We start from the raw sequence: 21162 nt of genomic DNA, 5'->3' as shown, positions 1-21162 counted from the left end.
TAAACTATATTTGATGGAATGCATCATCCAAATTGCATTTCAGTTTAGTGTATATCTTGGTTCTGTTGTGTGCCAAATTATATTTAGTTCCTCTTTCATTGGGCTTCCCTCATATCTCATTTGGTAAAGAATCCATGTGCAATGCAGGAGACCCTGGTTTGATTCCTGGGTCCAGAAGATCCATTGGAGAAGGGATAGGCTACCCACTCCAGTGTTGCTGGGCTTCCCTTGTGGCTTAGCTGGTAAAGAATCCACCTGCAATGCGAGAGACTTGGGTTGGATCCCTTGGTTGGGAAGATCCCCTGGAGAAGGGGAAGGCTACCCACTCCAGTACTCTGGCCTGGAAAATACTGTATAGACCATGGGGTCGTAAAGGCACAGACATGACTGAATGACTTTTACTTTCCTTCCTCATTTCCTTTTTTTCTCAAAAGTTTCTTAATAGCAAATTATGAAATTTCTGAAACAATGTATGTCACAGTGCTTGTGAATTAACACTTTGAAGCCAAGTAATCTGTGTCGTAGTCTTTACATACCAGCTATTAGAAATAAGATAGGAGATAGCAGTTCTCTTAGCCTATTATTAACTATAAAATAAATATAGGAGAAAATAATAATGTTACAAAGTTGTGTTGAGGATTTTAAGAGATAATGCTTTTAAAATATGTAGTACAGGTTATGGCCATCTTTAATTGCAGGTCAGCTCTGCCCTGAATATATGCTTTTTTAGAAATAGTTATAATTTATAACTATTTTTTAAAATGAAGCTGATCTTAAAAAACCAAATGCAAAATAAATAATGAGACATTCTTGTCTCGGAAATTCCATGGACACAGGAGCCTGACGGGCTACAGTCCGTGGGGTCCTAAAAGAGTCGAACATGACTGAGTGACTAAACAACATGTTGAGAATTTTTTCTCGCAATGGTGAAATATCTGAATCTATTCAATTTTAGTTTTTGCTTTCCTGATTAAATTTTTAACTCTGTGCTATTTTTTTAAAATTTCATTGTGACTATATCATCTCTTTCCATTTAATATATGCATTTTTGAACATCTGTTCTTCTCAGAATCATTTTGGTAGATCTAAAGGCACAGATGGTCTTCATGATGAAGCATAACAAGAGAGATTCCATATATAGTTAAGAATATTTTCTGCACATTTTCTATGTTTTCTTTACAGTTTCTTATGTATTTTTTTTTAACCGGGGAAGGTTTATTTTGACACATAAATAATTTCAAATACAAAAATATAAAAATTATACAAGCTTTTTCTCTAAACCATTTGTGGTGTTACTGAAAAGAGTCCTGCTTATCCCCAAATATCAATACTTTAATGTTCATTTCTGATAGATAAGAATATTCTCCACATAACAATACAGCCATCAAAAATCAGAAAATGAACACTGATACATTACTATTTCTAATCCATAGTCACCATTCCAGTTCCATCAATTATCCAGATAATGTCTTTCTCTTTTCCATAGTGCATTAATTATAAACATTTATGAAATTCATATTCTATGAAGACATTGTCCTTGCCCTCAAGGAGTTGAGTATATTAGTAGTTTACAATCTATTTTTTTGGTTTATAACATTATATATTCCATGTGTATGATATTTTGATTTTTGTATACACTATAGTGTGCTCACCATCTAAAGTTTAGTGGAAAACAATCACCATACTACTGACCTCCTTTACCAATTTTTTTCTCTCTATCCCCTTTTTCCTTTAGTTATCATGACTCTATTCTCTATATCTATGTGTTTGTTTTTGTTTGGTTTGGTCATTTATTTTTAATTTTTAAAAAATTTCCAGTATAATAAGGTGATTTCTTTTATACAGGTAAATTAAGTCTTTTTTTTTTTTTTTTAAGAAATACGGTCTATGATGGGACTCCCCTGGTGGTCCAGTGGTTAAGAGTCTGTGGTCCCAATGCAGGGCATTTGGGTTCAATCCCTGGACAGGGAATTAGATACCACCTGTTGTAACTAAGTATTAACTTGCCACAACGAAGATTGAAGATTCTAAGTGCCACAACTACGACCAAGCATAGCCAAATAAATTAATTATTTTAAAAAAGAAAGAAAGAAAAAGAATATGGTCCATGGTATTGAAAACCTGATGCATTTACTCGAGGAAAAAAAATCACTGGACTTATACAGCCATTTCCATTCACAGAGTTTCTTTGGATAGAGAATGCTAACATTTAATCTACAGTACACAAAAGCTTCTGAAGAAAGAAATAAGACTAAGCCCTCATTCCTTTTTCTTGTCTATTTTCCTCCTCCAAGGAATTAAGTATATTTTGGGAAACAGGAGATAGGTAAGAGAGGAAAAAAATGATATTAAGGGAAAGAAAAGAAGCACATAAAAATACATTTTTTAATTTAAGCATATAAATGGAAATCAATCTTCCACCTGTTTTAAAATATTCAAGTATGCTACTATTCAAAAACTTTCAATAAAATCTTTCATATACATATGTATATATGTGTATATATATATATAGTCTCTGTATATATATCTGTCAATACATATGCACACATATATATTCGATTTAAGCTTAATTCAGTTTGTGTGATTGCTCTTCAGTTTTTAGAAAAATGACTAGGCTAGTTATTACTTCTCTAATAATAATCCTTTCTCTTGTTTTGAAAATACTTGTCTACATGAACTAGATTTTAATAATCTATTGAGAGGAAATTATTTTCAATATTAATTATCTGGCTTTCATGATAAAGAATGGAGTAAAGATTTTATGCACAGGTGTGAAAGCTATATTATGTTAAAGGGAACTTGAAGAACATATGTAATTCCTTTCTTATATTTTTCTTTTTGATTCAATAAATCACAGCAAGATAGCATCTGCTGAATGTGAATTCAAAATGTGTACCATTTGATAACATTTCTAAAAGTTTTAAGATAAACTTCAAATAAACATTTGATTTGAATGAATGTTTTAGCAAAACAAATGTTATATCAATGAGTTAATATAAAACCAATGTAATGGTCATAGAAACAGTGTTTTGGCACATAATAAGCTTCAATAGATAATCACAGATTCGGAGATAGTGTAATGTTATTATAGTGAGAAAAAGTTGAAGTTCTCACTAATGCCCACCTCCTTACAAATATATAATTCCATTTCGTTTGTGGAGACCGCACTGGTTTTTAAACATGTCATTATTTCTGAGGCATATATTGTAAGGTAGGGATGATTTGCAAGAGAGATTTATAAAATTACTTTATCAGAGGAGGAGGTTAAAGGCTGAATTATAGCTAAAGCATGAATGGCTTGCAGGTTGGAAAAATTATTTTTATGGCAAATGATCTTCGGACTATACAGTGCAATCGAAAAGACCCTGAAAATAAGTAAAGAGAGAAGAAGACAGTAATTAATCATTTAAACTGGGTCTGTTTTCTAGAACTACAATATTAGAAGTTTATGATATTTTACATAGATGACTATGGAAGCCCTGTAGACAATCTTCAAAGGATCATGTGTGTGTATGCTTAGTCGCTCAGTCATGTCTGACTCTGTGACCCCATGAACTGTAGCCCACCAGGCTTCTCTATCCATGGTGTTTTTCGGCAAGAATACTGAAGTGGGTTGCTATTTCCTCCTCCAGAGGATCTTCCTGACCCAAGGATTGAACCCAAGTCTCTTGTGTCTCCTGCATTGGCAGGCAGATTATTTGCCACTGCACCAGCTGGGAAAACCCTCAAAGGATCATAGAGTATAATCAAAATACCAAAAGATTGCATGGCCTCTGTTGCAGTTAAATCAGCAATTGTTCCTTAGAGTTCACATAGTAGCTATACAGACCTTGTGAGTTAGAACATGTGAGACCAATTTTTATGTCTGCAAAATCAAATACTCAGCTTTACTTTTTCACTACTGAGAAACTGCACCAGGGACATATTAGTCAAACAGAACTGAGGGATACATGATAGATAGGTAAATAGTCTGAGCAAGGGAGATTTATTATAAGGAATTGGCTCACAAGATTATGGAGGCTAAGACGTTCTAAGATTTGAGTTGTCAAGCTAGAAACGCAGCTGATGTAATTCTAGCCAAAGACCAAAGTCTGAGAACCAAGAGAATTGATTGTGTAAATTCCAATTTGAATCCAAGTCTAGGGGAAAGAGAAGACAGATGTCCTAACTTGAAGACAGTCGGGCACAGACAGTGAATTCTTCCTTACTTAGCTTTTTGTCCTATTTGGGTCTTCAGTGGATTAGATGAGGCCCACCCATGTTTAGGGAGCTCGCTGGTGGCTCAGCTGGTAAAGAATCCACCTGCAATGTGGGAGACCTGGGTTCGATCCTTGGGTTGGGAAGATCCCCTGGAGAAGCGAAAGGCTATCAACACAAATATTCTGACCTAGAGAATTCCATGAACTGTATAGGCCATGGGGTTGCAAAGTGTCAGACAGGACTGAGTGACTTTCACTTTCACCCACGTTTAGGGGGTAGAGCAATCTGTTTTATTAGGTCCACCAATTCACATGTTAATCTCATTCAGAAACACCCTCACAGACTCAACTCGAATAATGTTTAACCAAATATCTAGGTACTTCATGGCTCAGTCAAGTTGACGTATGAATGCAACCTCCCTGTGACTGCTGATTTTATGCTACAAAAATGTAAGAGAAAGTTATGGAATTGATATCTTATTGTTAATTAAATATGATAGTGGAGGCTCCAGTTTCACTAGTAGTGAAATTTGTACAGGATGTCACTTTCTGTTGGGCATTTGTTCTTAAGAGAAATTTGGTGTGAAGTCTAGTTCACAACAAGCTGTGGAAAATTCTTAAAGAGATGAAAATACCAGACAATGTGACCTGCCTCCTGAGAAATCTGTATGCAGGTCAGGAAGCAACAGTTAGAACTGGACATGGACCAACAGATTGGTTCCAAATCAGGAAGGAGTACATCAAGACTGTATATTGTCACCCTGCTTATTTAACTTATATGCAGAGTACATGGTGAGAAATGCTGGACTGGATGAAGCACAAGTTGGAATCAAGATTGCTGGGAGAAATATCAATAATCTAGATAGGCAGATGATACCACCCTTATGACAGAAAGCAAAGAAGAACTAAAGTGCCTCTTGATGAAAGTGAAAGAGGAGAGTGAAAATGTTGGCTTAAAACTCAACACACAGAAAGCTAAGATCATGGCATCTGGTCCCATCACTTTATGGCAAATAGATGGGGAAACAATGAAAACGGTGACAGACTTTATTTTGGGGGGCTCCAAAATCACTGCAGATGGTGACTGCAGCCATGAAATTGAAAGATGCTTCCTTCTTGGAAGAAAAGCTATGATCAACCTAGACAACATATTAAAAAACAGAGACATTACTTTGCTAACAAAGGTCTGACTAGTCAAAGCTATGGTGTTTCCAGTAGCCATGTATGGATGTTAGAACTGGACTATAAAGAAAGCTGAGCGCCAAAGAATTGATGCCTTTGAACTCTGGTGTTGGGGAAGACTCTTCAGAGTCCCTTGGACAGAAAGGAGATCCATCCTGTCCATTCTAAAGCAAATCAGTCCTGAATATTCATTGGAAGGACTGATGCTGAAGCTGAAACGCCAATACTTTGGACCCCTTATGTGAATAACTGACTCATTTGAAAAGACCCTTATGCTGGGAAAGATTGAAGGCAGGAAGAGAAGAGAACGAAGAGAAGAGAACGACAGAGGATGAGATGGTTGGATGGCATAACTGACTCAAGGGACATGAGTTTGAGTAAACTCCAGGAGTTGGTGATGGACAGGGAGGCCTGGCATGCTGCAGTCCATGGGGTTGCAAAGAGTCGGATGTGACTGAGTGACTGAACTGAACTGAATTGGATGTCTAGTACATAGTAAATCAGATTACAATATTTGTAACTGAAAAATAAATGTGCGTTAGTCCAATGCAAACTAATGCATAATCTTGCTCCACTAAAAATGTTTGTTTTGAGACTGTCTTTGAGTTGAAATATAGCACCTACTACCATTGTTAGTGTTCTGTCATTAAATCATTATTACATGTCAATCATTGTCTAGAGAATTCTAGTTCAGCTAATCTAATTTACATGACCCTTCTGATATTCCATCCTTTCTTTAGAGAGTGGAGGTGGGAAACTAAACACGTGGATTCCTGATGAAGTGTAAGAAAGTAATATCTTACAATTGCATTTTAAATCATTCCTTTGGGATGAGTTTTTTTGAGAATGTTTCCAACTTGATAATATCATCATTTGTGTGAATTATTTCCCAGTTCAAGTGGTATTATTTTAGTTGTGCTTATTATAAAAAATACTATATTCTTCTGTATCCTTATACATTTTCTCTTTAATCGTTAAAGCCATTAAAGTCTATCATAAGGTATTATTTTAAAATATGTATAAAAATTTTTAGATATTCAATATTCAGCAATTGCTTATTTTAACACTTTGTTTCTACTAAATTGTCTATTTTCATGTAAATATATTACATGAGACTTCAAGAAATATTCAGCAGGTATTAATGTCAGGCGGCTTCCCTGGTGGCTCAGTAGTAAAGAATCCACCTGCTAATTCAGGAGACACAGGTTCAATCCCTGGGTTGGGAAGATCCCCTGGAGAAGGAAATGGCAACCCACTCCAGTATTCTCACCTGGAGAATTCTATGGACAGAGGAGCTTGGCAGGTTACAGTCTATGGGGGTCGCAAAAGAGTCAGATACAACTTAGCGACTACAAAAACAACAAAAATATCAGGAGATTATTGTTACCCATCAGTACAAGGGCATTGGTGCCAGTGCCATTATTCTATCACTAATTATGTATATTTAGCACAATATTATGATTTGTGAAGTGCTTTCCAAGATTCATCCTTCTCAATATGTACTTCAAAATGAGCAAGATATTTCTTCACTAAGTATAAATTTGGCCTATAGTGATATCAACAAATTATGATGTTGTAAGATGTCCCTTCTTTAAGTCCTCACTTTGAACAAATAAAACCTAGCAGCCAATTATGAACAAAAATACCTTTATATTAGTTGTGGGATCCAACACCGTACGCAAAGAGACCTGGAAGTAGAAGCCTGTGTGTTAGGTAATAGGTATACAGACCTTGGTGTGGAATTCAAGTTAGCAGAACCCACTGGGCCTGCTGAGCAAGGAACTGACCCTAACTTCTCAGGGCCATAGCCTGGGGAAACCTGGGTAATGCTGATTTAAGCAGATACCCGTGGATGAGAGAGATTTTTTGAAAGTCCAGTCCTCCCAAGGAGACATTCCAGCCCTGTCTTGGAGCAAATAATAATGTTTGATTGAATTAGAAAGGGGAGAAGTGCCTTTCCAGTGTTACCCCTCCCTCTAAGGTAACACGGTGTGAGGCTAAACTCGCCTGGTGGAAGCTCTCCTTGTATAAGAAAGGGAAGGAGAACAGTTGGTGACTGCCTGACAACCCTAGCTGGGTCAGACACAGTGGCAGCCCGATTATTGAGGAGGACCTCCCTGACTCTGGGGAGGGAGGAGATTGGGAAGGAGACAGATAAGAATATCAAAAGGTATTAAAAGACTGAGGTTCCTCCTGACTTTGCTCAGAACTTCAGTTAGAAGTCAGCCTACAGGCTACTTGGATAGCCTCATACAAGGATCTCTTCATTTGGCCTGTGGTCATCCCCAACACTGCAAATGCTAAACCTGTAAAATTCCCTACTCTATGGACATTCTCAAGTGAGATGCTGAGAATGAACTTGGATAAATAGTGAATGTTCTCAGAAAATCAGACCAGGGACTGTGGGCAAAGGAGAAACCACAAGTTTAACTACAGTGCCACCTTTTGGAAAACAAACAAAAGTTTCCAGAAGCCTACCCAGTGTGTTCTTAAAACCAGAAAAAAAAAAAAAAAATAAGACAGCCTTAAGAATTCAGCCAGACCAGGGCCTTCCGTCATAGCTCAGTCAGTAAAGAATCTGTCTGCAATGCAGGAGGCCCGGGTTTGATCCCTGGGTTGGGAAGATTCCCTGGAGAGGGAAATGGCAACCCACTCCAGTATTCTTGCCTGGAGAACCCCCTGGACAGAAGAGCCTGTGTGGAGAGCCTGTGTGGGGCAAGTATATTCATACAAGCGATGTGGGTTCAATCCCTGGGTTGGGAAGATCCCCTGGAGTAGGGCAGGGCAACCCACTCCAGTATTCTCGCCCGGGGAATCCTGTAGACAGTGGAGCCTGGCGGGCTATAGTCCATAGGGTTACAAAGAATCAGAGATGTGACTGAAGTGATTTAGCACACATGCATGCCCTGCTACATTAAATGCAAAAGCAGCCAATGCAAAACTCCAAGGAACATGAACAATCAAAGAACGTGTCATCCCCAAAAGAACAATTATCCTACAGTAATCAAACACCAAAGTATGGAATTTGGTAATTTACCTGATAAAGAATTCAAAATAATGGTTTTGAAAAAACTAAATGAACTACAAGAAAACACAGAAACACAATTCAGTGAAATCAGAAAAAACAAGATATGAATAAAATGAAACATTTAGCAGAGATGGAAATCATAAGAACCAAATAAATTCTGGAGCTGAGTAATTCAGTGAATAAAATGGAAAGTGCAATACAGAGCATCTTTCTAGAACAGACCAAACATATTAAATAAAGTGTTTTTAAATAGAAACACACATAAAACAAGGTTATGTATTGATTTGTTGAAAAATGTTGTAACTAGAGGCTTGCAAAAACTTAATCCTGTATTCCCCTCAGCAATGTAATAACCCTGTAATCCCCCTAGAAGCAATGGTTAAGTATTTGTTAATTCAGTGTTCATGGTGGCTTTGTGGTATAGAACTACCATGGGTGATGAGAATCAATTATATTTATATAAAACATGGATACAATGCTTCAGTGAGGAATATTGCAAGAGAGAAGAGTAAGAAAAATTTTCTTTTTCAAGCATTGTTCCTGATTTTTAGGTTGGTTCAAGGAGCAATGGCTCACAAGATAATTGAACAGTTAACTACTCACATTTTACATTCATTTCTGTTACATCTTCATGAAATATTGAATTTTCTTGCTTTATTTTCTTTAATTATTACATGTGCATTTGTGCATTTTCTGTATTTTCCTAATAGTTGTATAAAATCATTTGTGGAAAAAGACACAAACTAAATAAACAAGTAACACCCTCAGGCAGCTGCCCAAGGTGATAATCATCTCACACATAGAATGCCCGTCAGAAAACCAAATTTATATTTCTGAGAACTGTTGAAGTGTTAAAGGACATGGAATACGACCATCTGTATGGCATATGTGCCCTGAAAATTCTGTTTAATGATGTATAGGGAAATACATTTTAACAAACAACCTATCATGTGAAGATTTTCACTCCCCACATAATATTTAGAAATATGTGTGTATTTATATAATGTTAATATATGTATGTACATAGATATGTACATATTTTTGTTGGGATATATATATATTACTGTATTCTATAATATACTTACTCATTTTATGTATATATATATCTCTCTCTCTCCATATTGCATGTTTTAACTCTCTTTTGTTTGTTTGCATCTAGTATAGGCCATTTCATTGGAGCCCTTTGACTCTTGCCAGACCTTCCATATTAAAACAAAATGTTTATCCTCTTTTTTTCCTAGCTGTTTCTCTTATATTAGCTTTAAACATTCCAAACCCTAGCTTATATCTGAACAGGTCCATATCTGAGTGGTAGATCATGAATAAATATGTGTAGCTCAATTACTGATACATTTTAACATTACATTTTACATGTGTATGTCTGTGTGTGAATGTTAACTTATTCCAGTAATGAAAATGTACAATCTATGCTAATATGTTTGGTCTAAATGTGCAACTATGGCAGGAAGTAAAATTCACTAGTCTATGCAAATGTTGAACTAATAATTTGACATACTACTTGAGTCATTTGCAGTCAACAACTAAATATCACATTTCCAAAGTTGGGTCAGAAGTCTATTTTCAAAAATTTCAGACACTTACTGTTCAAGTTTTCTGGCTTTTTCCTTTTTTGTGTGTTTTTTTTTGGAGGGGGGGTTAATTTTTTAATTCAACTCTGTGGCACAGTTATCTACTTTGGCAACAAAGATCTTTAAATATTCTGCTTTATTAGATATCAAGAAGAAAATTTTTGCCATTCAATTTTAAATTTTCATAATTAAATATATTAAGAGTGGGTGAATTTTTTAAGAGAAATCAAGGCACAACTACATTAGAATGGGTGAATTTTTACAAAAGAGTGACATATTTGGGGACAGGGACTACATTAAAAATATTAAGATGTTGGCTTGGAAGCCTTTTAGTTAACTATTTCCAATGGTGTGTCCATGTTCATATATGTGGATAAAACTGTCTCCTCTCACTTTATCCTCAGTTCTCCTTGAGCTGCAGAAAGTCAAAGTTTACCTTTAAAAGCTACTTGCCAGGAGGACTGACTTTGTAAATACACTACTTCGTACTTACAGTTCCCCAAACCATGGGCTCCCCAAAGCAGAGTTTTAAAATCACTTTTAATTGCAATTGTATCATTTTTCTAAATCAGAGATTGCAAACTACTGTGGTTACTGTGCCACTGGATGTACTGGGGATGTGGGGGGCGTTAATTTCATAATATAATTCTTTACAAGTTATTGTCAACTCTAGAACCAAGAGATTTCTTATAAAATTGGAATATTAAAAGATATAGTATTGGGTTGGCCATAAAGTTCATTAGGGTTTTTCTACAACATCTTTTCCACAACATCCACAACATCATTGGAAAATTCTGAATGAACTTTTTGACCAACCCAATAGCATTGGCTCCATATTCCATTATGAGAATTTCCTGAAGCCGAGTAGCAGATACCCATTTAGAGAAGGATGTGTTCTTTAGTCACCACATTCCCATGAGATGTGCTTCACTCCTTGACATTGCCTGATAGATCCCTACAGATATCTAGGTCTGTACCTCCTGAAAACGGAAGTAAATGAGATGACGCTTCTTTCCTCTCCCTCTATGAAGCTATTTCTCCATGAAAGAATCCTATTTAAAAGCTAACAAAACATATCTCAGAACAAAATGTAAAAGTCTATTTTCTGTAGAGGCACAGGTCTTGTGTTTATTGACTAAGTTCATTTATTCACTGACACTGCAATAATTAAGAAGATAAAGTGTAAAATGTAAGGGTAATGAAAAAGTTGCCATGTACTGACACGGAGTAGGGAAATGCTATGTCAGGAATGTTTTAGAAGAAGATGATACCTAATTAAGCTGAAATATAACTAATGAGAAGGATTCCACCTAAAACTTGAGAACTGGAGACTCTGGATGTAGGAATACACTGTGAAAAGGCTTACAAGTAAGAGAAAACAACGGTGATTCTCTGATGGAGATTAATAAGAAATAAAGCTAGATACTCATGCCAACTGTGAAATCATGGTTTTATATGACACATTATGTTTTATTGTTGTATTAATTCAAGATGAAAAGATATTACTGTCTCTCCAATTCTATCAGACAATGGCTTTCTACTCAACCAGCACTACAATCACTAAAGAAAAGCCCAGCTTTCTCTCTGCTCTGACAGACAAGGAATCCATAGTCTCCAACTTTCTTCCTCAAATTTGCATCCTGCATGCAATTACCCAACCTGGATTTCATTGATCTCTCTGATTTTATTTTAATATTAAAATAAAGTGATTGTTGATAATTCCTTCATACAGTTTAAATCCTAGCTTATAGATAATCTAATGCATCAAAGTGTTTTTAAGTAGGAACAACAGATGCATTTTCTCCACAAGTTTAAGACTCTAATCTTTGTAAACTGGTCCAAATGTGCTTCACACTGAATCAGGGGCTTCTGTTTCTTTATGCAAAGCAAGGACTCTGATGTTGGAAAGTTTCAGACTTTGTAGAAACTCCTGAGTAACCTTTCCAAGCGTTCTTTTGAAACACTTTGAGTCTGTGTTTGTGGGCTGCTGCCTACTTTTTCCTTTGTGTGATTAATGATTGTGTCTTTTGTGCTGGAACATTTCTGGTGTGCTGTTGATCAAATGAGAATTGACAGTTTGTCTTTTGTATTCTTTCCAGCTCACTCCAGTTGGCACCACAATCTTCACAGGATTTTCAGGAGACAATGGAGCTACAGACATAGATGATGGCCCAAATGGACAGATAGAATATGTTATTCAATATAATCCAGATGATCCAGTATGTAAATATCTACTTGCAATGTAACTTCACTATAAGGAGTAAAATTAATATTTATTTAAGCTGATATTTATTATATTTTTCTATTGCTCAGTTGCTAGAACCATGTTAGTAATTGTACTATTATTAATAACTATCCCAAATTACATTTTACGATATATTTTTGCTATACTTATAGGCTAGTTTTGGATGGGTTTTGTCAGTAAAAGTTTTTAAATGTCTTCATAGGTATAATAAGTCATTTTTATTAAATCCCTATTATGTTAGTTGACTCCTAAGCATTCTAAATAAATCACTTCATGTGTTATTACCAATGTAATGCATATGTTTTATGGAACTTGCAAATTAATACCACCTCTACCCCTTCTCCACCAGTGAAACCTGAGACAGAAAAGAGGACAAAGCCTGTAAGATAGCTTTTTTTTTTTTTTTTTTGCTTTAAACAATGGGGCTTCTATTTTGTGCTCTAGGCTAAGTTCTTTCTAAGACATAGGATATATAATACAAAAAAAGAATTGTTTTCTTGACACTAGACCTGAAAGTTCTGCCTGCTATCTTTCTCTTCCTCTTTTCCCCAAGGCAGCTTCTCAGAACACAAAGAGCTCCTCAAAGTGGTTTTACAATCACTTAAGTGATGTTTAATGAATGTTTCTCCTTTATGTTTAATATTGGGAATATAAAAAGTGGTGACATTAACATGACTTTGTTTTTAAATTATATATCTCTTATAAAAGCTCAAAAAAAAAAACTGTTGAGCTCACAGATACTAAGAACTCTCAGTAAGATCTGCCTCACAAATTGATCAATTATGAATGCAGTTTCTCATTTTACCATCACTAATCAGTTAGTAACAGTATTTCTATCGTATAGGAGAGAACACTGGTTCACAGGTGAAGTGACTCGCCTGGTTGTTGCTTCTGTTGTTCAGTCATCAAGCCATGTCCATCTCTTTGTAACCTCGTGGAGTGCAGCACCCCAGGCCCGCTTGTCCCTCCCTACCTCCTGGAATTTGCCCAGGTTCATGTCCGTTGAATCAGTGATGCCGTCTAACACACAGCTCTTTCTAAGCTGGAGAGTCAGGACTTGCTTTCTGAGTGGTGTGTGCTTCACTCTTCCTCTGTTTTGCTCTAATAAAATAGTTGCAGCACTCGTGTTAAAATTAAAAAAAAAAAAAATTGGAGATCAAAAGCAAAACACAAAAAGTCCATGAGTATAGCAGGGACAAGGGAAGATTTAGGGGGATTTTATTTTTGTTTTTCCCCTAAAAGCTATGCCTCCACATGTTTATAGGCAGACACAATGAAGCCAAGAAATGGAGAGATAATGAGAATGTGACAGAAAAGGACAGTAATGATATAAGGTGTTGCATAGAAGAGTGGAAAAGATAAAAGAAACAGAAGAGGGCAAGAGAAACATTTTTTTTAAAAGACAGAAACATAGAGCTGACTATATAGAATATTTCTAAACCATTTATTTTCTTACTATTTAGATTTTTTAGAGTAATCAATTGTATGCATGTGTCATGTTTTTAGCTTATATTTTATGAGGGTCATTTTCTAATCTTTACTCCTCAGTTTGTAAAAACGAAACTCCTACAAATTAGAGGATGGTCAGGTCATGTATTTTAAGGAAATATTTATTATGTTGCATAAAAGAAAGAAACTTATCCAAGGTTTGATATAGTGTGAAGAAAAAAAAAATGTGTTACTTGGAAGATATCTCTTAGAATTTTTGTGAGGCTGAAATTCCTTGTTAGCTGTGCAATAATTCCTTCTGAATGCTTCCTCTTTTCAAGGATTTGTGTGCTCAGCATGGAATATAATATTATGTACTTTTACTACCTACAGATAGAATAAGTCACATACAGTTTCCAAATTGCAAAAAATAAAAAAATGTACTTTAGCAAGCTAACACTACTATGGAATAAAGAAAGAAATTCTCTGGTCATGGTTAATTGATGAGGCAAAAGATTGAGACGTCATGACAGTACTTAACTGAGAGTGTGTGTGTTGAAAGAGTAAGCATTAACCAAATCACATTCTTACAGAGTGAATCCAACTTTAATCATCATGGAGACTTAATGATCAACACCAGTTTCTTCTTGTGTAAAATCCCTTGAGCACTCTCTTATGATATTCATATTATTAAATTATTAAATCTCTAGAAATTCTGCTTATAATTAGGAGCATAATTATATTATCCAGCTTATTTTTTAGTATCAAACCAAACTTGTATGTATTACAAACGTGTGCATGCTAAGTCACTTTGGTCATGTCAGACTCTGCAAGTCAATGGACTGTGGCCCACCAGGCTCCTCTGTCCAAGGGATTCTCCTGGCAAGATTGCTGGAGTGGGTTGCCATGCTCTTCTCCAGGGGATCTTACCAACCCAGGGATCAAACCCACGTCTGTTATGTCTCCTGCATTGGAGGTAGATTCTTTAACACTAGTTCCACCTGGGAAAATATGTAACCTCAAAATGTGGACCCTTCTGGCTTCTGCAAACACAATATAATTTTTTAATAAATTTTATATAATTAAAATTAGTCTATTTAAAATTGAAGGTGTTAGTTGCTCAGCAGTGTCCGACTCTTTGTGACCCTGTGGACTCTAGCCCTTCAGGCTCCTCTGTCCATGGGATTCTCTAGGCAAGAATATTGGAGTGGGTTGTCATTCCCTTTTCCAGGGGATAGTCCCGATGCAGGGATAGAACCTGAGTCTCCTACATTGCAGGCATATTCTTTACCATCTGAGCCACCAGGGAAGCCCAATTTCACATTCAAATTTAGTTTGCTTTTCTCTCTTAAGAAAAAAAAAAATATATATATATATATATATATATATGACAACCCTGGTCCTGATTTCCAATAGGCCAACAATCAGCTAGAGCTGAATTGTTTTCCCATAAACAAACTTCTATCATACAGACAATATATGTATATCCACTTTACCTCTATCGTGTCACTCATTTACATTATCCAAGTCATCCTTGTAGAAATTTACAAATGTAACTTCTGCTCTACTGTAATGCAAAGTATTATTTTTTTTTTTTGCATTTTTGTTTGCATATTTGCTCTACACTGCTATGTCAGTTTGTGCTTCATAGCAAAGTGTGTATGTACACATACATCCCTTCTCTTTGGGATTTCCTTCCCCATTAGGTCACCACAGAGCATCAAGTGGGGTTCACTTTGCTGTAGAGTAGGTTCCTCATTAGTTATGCATTTAATACTTAGTATTTACATCAACCCCAATCTCTTAATTCATTCCACCCCTCTTGGTATCCATATGTTTGTTCTCTCCGTCTATATTTCTATTTCTGCTTTGTAAATAGGATCATCTATACCATTTTCTGGGCTTCCCTGGTAGCTCAGCTGGCTGGGGAAGATCCTCTGGAGAAGGGATACACTACCCACTCCAGTATTCTTGGGCTTCCATGGTGGCTCAGATGGTAAACAATCTGCCTGCAACGTGGGAGACCTGGGTTCGAACTCTGGGTTTGATCCCTGGGTTGGAAGATCCCCTGGAGAAGAGCATGGCAACTCACTCCATTATTCTTGCCTGGAGAATCTCCATGGACATAGGAGCCTGGCAAGCTACAATCCATGGGGTTGCAAAGAGTCAGACATGACTAAGCACAGCACATACCATTTTTATAGATTCCACATATATGCATTAATACACATTATTTGTTTTTCTCTTTATGACTTACTTCACACTATATAACAGTCTATAGGTCGATCCATGTCTCTGCAAATGACACAGTTTGGTTCCTTTTTATAGCTGAATAATATTCCATTGTATATAGGTACCATATCTTTATCCATTCCTCTGCTGATGGACATTTAGGTTGCTTCCATGTCCTGGCTGTTGTAAATAGTGCTGCAATGAATATTGGGGTGCATGTATCTTTTCAAAGTATGGTTTTCTCCATATATATGTCCAGGAGTGGGATTGCTGAATCATATTTATCTCAGTTTTTTAAGGAGCCTCCATACTGTTCTCCATAGCGCCTGCACCAATTTACATTCCCAACAGTGTAGGAGGGTTCCTTTTTTCCCATACTCTCTCCAGCACTTACTGTTTGTAGATTTTTTGATGATGACTATTCTGAGTGATGTGAAGTGATACCTTACTGAACTAATTGTATTTTTAAAAGTGAAAAGAAAAATTCAGAAAAAAAAAGAAGAATTTGTCTTCAAATGTTCTATGGAATTTTTAATTTTAGAAAGTTTATCTTACTTGGAAAAATGCAATTATGTTAGGTATCATTCTGGTAGTTTATTGATAAATCTTATTATTAACAGGTTGATAAGACTGTTCATACAATAGATTATCATATCACTTTTCTTATCTTGATCTTTTATTATTTTATGCCAGACTTAAGCAGCCTTTATTCTGCATTTCAAATGCTTTTCCCAAAAGTAGTAAGGAGAGATCTGATGACATATCCCTTACGGCAGTGTCCAGTGGACTGAAAGCAGCACAGCATTTTTATTAAATCCCACTGACACTCAGAAAAACACTTAGGACATTTAAGTAAAATGCTTGGGCTACTTCTTTCTTGGAGGTAGCAGAGTGGTCTTTAAGAGGGTTATAACATCTTTCATTATTTCCTCCTCAGTAGATTGTCCTTCTTTTGTAATATGCTTGATTCTCTTTAAATTTTGAAGGAACTGAATAGGGAAAAAAAAAAAGCCATTATTTATTCTGTAATGTAAAGGGGTGTAATTCTTTTGAATTTCCGGAATCAGGAAGATAAAATCACATTTTAAATGCGAAAGATGTTTAGCAAATCATTATCTTGAAGTAGTTTTGCATATAGGTCAAAGTCCAAATTTCAGATATTACTAAAATATCTGGGTAAAGCAAAAGCAATATTGCTTACTTTTAGATAGTTTACTAAAAATATTACCTTACACTTTGATACTTTTTTTTATGGAATATATTATACTAGATAGTCTCATGGCCCCATAGTCATGTTAATTTTTTTTAATAATGAACATTCATGTTTAACTAGGTTATTGCTTAAAATCTTGTGTTAAGCTTTGAACCCAGGTCTTTTCACTGTGAGTCTGTGACATTTTAAATTTATAATATATATGTGCTTTTGAAGTTAGAAACCTCTAAATTCAATTTCCTAAGACAAGGAAATACAGTATATTGTAATTTTTCCTGTATCACTAACTATGCGTATGGATATTTGTGTGTGTTTCTATAGCAGGGAGGAATGAGTTTGTAGGAAACAGAGAAACAATCATCAGAGTGCTGGTATTTTACTAGGAGCAAATTGGTGTTCAATTCCCAGTGAAACTTATTTGTGCCTTGGTCCTGTCATTAGATCACCAGAAAATATATATGTACGTGTGTGTGTGTGTGTCTCTGTGTGTGCAGGTCTCAAAACCAAATCTCTCTGCTTTCAAATTGAATTTCTAGTCCTTACAGTTGAATGAAGAATATAAAAAACAATATTTGTAAATGTAGCATGAATTTGAGAAGCCAAACAGAATCTTTGCTGATTATTAAAAAATGATGGATGACCAGAGTTCTAAGCTGAGAACAGATAATGCAAAGTATGTCATTTTCTGTTTCCAGATCATCTATGTCTCTGGAGCTCAATACCTCCTTAAATGGCTAGGGGAGAGGTGTTATTTTATCTCTATTGGTATTTATTCAGCTTCCCACAGGTTAATAAAGAGGGTCGTAGGGGAATGGAGTGCACTCTGGAGAAACATGGAATTGATAGAGTCAACATTCTGTCTCCTTCTTTGCTTAAGTCAATGTGACAATGTGTGTCGAGGGTGGGCATTATATATGCCTCCTACACTTTTTCTCATCCTTCCAGCAGTGATAAAATAATTTAAACTGCCATATATGCCCATTTACTCAATGGAGAATTGCCACTTGTCTGGCAGTTACTGAGATACTAAACTGCCAGGAAGTTGTGAGTGAACCTTTCCTAATGGAGACCAGATGCTTGGGGCCTGTGGATATTAAGAAGCTTCGTCATCATTGGAATCCCTATTGGAAAGCACTAGGCAGGTAGAGGTCAGCATTTACATCCTCATCACCCAAGGAAACCTGTGCTAGTTTGTGCTTTACAGAGTAGTGTCCAAAATTAACAGAAAGTGGGTCAGGGACTTACTTCCAAAAAATGTATGTGGCTTAAGGAAAAGGATATGACTGTGCTCCTACACCAGAGAAGGCGCTGGCGACCCACTCCAGTACTCTTGCCTGGGAAATCCCATGGACGGAGGAGCCTGCTGGGCTGCAGTCCATGGGGTCGCTAAGAGTCGGACACAACCGAGCGACTTCACTTTCAGTTTTCACTTTCATGCCTTGGAGAAGGAAATGGCAACCCTCTCCAGTGTTCTTGCCTGGAGGATCCCAGGGCCGGGGGAGCCTGGTGGGCTGCCGTCTATGGGGTTGCACAGAGTCAGACACGACTGAAGCGACTTAGCAGCGGCAGCAGCAGGGCTCCTACACGCCTCTCCTTTGTTGATGAAACAAATCGCTAAGGATGAAAGGAGAGGAAAACGAATGGTAGAGGGAAGGAGGGTATAGACTTTTCTTCCCCTCCCAACTCAAACAGTTCTTTGACAAAAGTCTAAGACTGAGTTACTATTGGTATGCCTGCTCACACACACATATATCTATATCAGAGTTATTGAGACGTTATAGAATCCTATTTCCTGGTGATCTAATGACAGGAACAAGGCACAAGTATGTTTCATTGGGAAGTACAGCAACACTAATTTGCTCCTAGTAAAATACCAGCACTCTAATCATTGTTTCTCTGTTTCCTACAAACTCATTCCTACCTGCTACAGAAACACACACAAATATGCATATGCATATTTACAGATACAAGAAACAGTATAACGTAGTTTGTTTCACCTTGTTCTAACCAATTTCCTATGAAATTGTATTTAGAAGTGTCTGTTTGACTTCAAAAGTACATATATGTTGTAAATTTAAAATGTCACAGACTCAGTGAAAAGACCTGGGTTCAAAATTTAACACAAAGAAAAACTTTAAGTAATAATAAATAATATTATTTATTATTATAGGAATAGATTGAATCAGGACTAAACCAGTGTTAATAATTATTAAAAATGTGAAACATTAAATGCTCAACATGTTATTACCTTTGACAGTCTTCACTCAAAGTATATTTAAAAGTCCATCCCAATTTAACATAACTAACTCCAATATAAAGAAAAATGAAAGAATTGTCTGTCTTAAAAATGTGTTGTAGGAGCTTAGGGACTTCCCTGGTGGTCCAGTGCCTAAGACACATTCCCAACGCAAGGGGCCCAAGTTTGATTCCTGATCAGAGAACTAGAGCCCATGTGCTACAACTAAAATGATTTTACATACCTCAACAAAGACCTCAGGTGGTCAAATAAATAAATATTTTAAAAATGTATTACAAGAGCTCACTATTGAGTTGAGTTTACAATTAAATGCCAAAACTCATATATACTTAACTTGATCCTTTTTATCTTCTATTTTATTGTTCTCAAAATAAAATCTAAACCTTCTACTTGAGAATTATCCAAGATTTTGTTAGAAATACAGAATGTTTGAGAATTCTGGAATTTGGAAGAATAGATGCTTGGAATCTGAATCTAAGTGATACATTTCTACGACCCTTATATACTCTAAACTTTGAAAAACATTGTCACATTGCCTTATCATATAGCAATTAAAAAAAAAAGCAACTATATTTTCTTACTAAATCTTGCTCTTTTTTTTCCTCCTTAGGTAGAACTCTAGAAATGTCATTAGAGCAGGGCATTTATTTGAGTTGATCTAATCCAATATTATTCTTTTTTTTTGTTTCCAATATTCTTTTTGTTAGAGGAAAAATAAAGAGCATCCCAAGCATTTACCTATATTTTGCTTCTGCTTTTTCTCATGATTATTATTCTATTTTTTCAAGACAGAATGTACACTTCATAAATAATTGCTTATTAATATGTTAGCTAATTTTAACACAAAGGCTTTTCATATGCAATAATTTATAAACATCATTGATCTTAAAGCTGATGGTCTCCTTATGTTTCTTGGAACATAAGTATTGATGGAACTCCTAGCACATGGAAAATCTCAGATATCTATAAAAGAGTGATTTAGAAAATAAGAATTAGGTTTAATCAAAAGTGTGCTATAGGAGCATAAGAACTTCCCTGGTGGCCCAGTGACTAAGACTCACACTCCCAATGGAGGGGGCCCAAGTTTGATCCCTGGTCAGAGAACTAGAGCCCATGTACCACAACTGAGAAGATTTTGCATGCTGCAGTGAAGATGGATGTTCCATCCAAAAAGTGCTCTTCAGAACAATAACACCAATCCCTAATTAGCAATAAAATCCCTAATTACTAACTGTAATGTTAATAATAATTCTACAAATAACGATTGTCAACTAAAACAGAGTCACAAACATCCATTATGTTACTTGACTGGAAACATCAAGGTAAGTATCTCCAGATCATAGACTGCGATCCTTGAGAAATCTGTAAAGGAAAACAGAAAATACACAAATAACAAATGTTGTTTGGAAAAAACAATATATCATAAGATCAAAGTCTTAATCCTAAATTGGATGACAAAGAAGATTTTACTGAGGAGGATTTATAGAATTTATAACTCAGAGAAATGAGGGATAGGATGTTTAGGCAGGAGAAAATTAAAAGCAAATGTCACCTGTAAAGAGTCATGGCACAAATGGAAAAGAGAGGGGACTACAAGATGAGGACACATAGATAGGAAATAATCATGTATCAAAGTGCTTTCAGCTGCAAATAATAGAAAACAATTTAAAGTGACTTTGCCAACAAAGTCATGGATTATCTCTCATAACAGGTTGTTCAGAGAAGGGGTGGCATCAGGATTTGTTAAGCAACTCAGAGATATCACAGAAATGACTTTTTTCTATTTTCT

At 35.9% G+C, this 21162-nt stretch overlaps 1 protein-coding gene across 1 annotated transcript in view; it reads left to right on the top strand.

The window, feature by feature from the left end:
* Window positions 1–21162, top strand: part of PCDH15 (protocadherin related 15) — a 1286954-nt gene that overhangs the window by 820375 nt on the left and 445417 nt on the right. Inside the window, exon 8 of the mRNA XM_043476181.1 lies at window positions 12098–12217. Coding sequence (XP_043332116.1) covers window positions 12098–12217 — 120 coding nt within the window. The remainder of the gene's footprint in view (window positions 1–12097; window positions 12218–21162) is intronic.

This window comes from Cervus canadensis, chromosome 8 (assembly GCF_019320065.1).
Source record: "Cervus canadensis isolate Bull #8, Minnesota chromosome 8, ASM1932006v1, whole genome shotgun sequence".
Taxonomy (NCBI): domain Eukaryota; kingdom Metazoa; phylum Chordata; class Mammalia; order Artiodactyla; family Cervidae; genus Cervus; species Cervus canadensis.
This window is presented reverse-complemented; position numbering and strand designations above follow the sequence as displayed.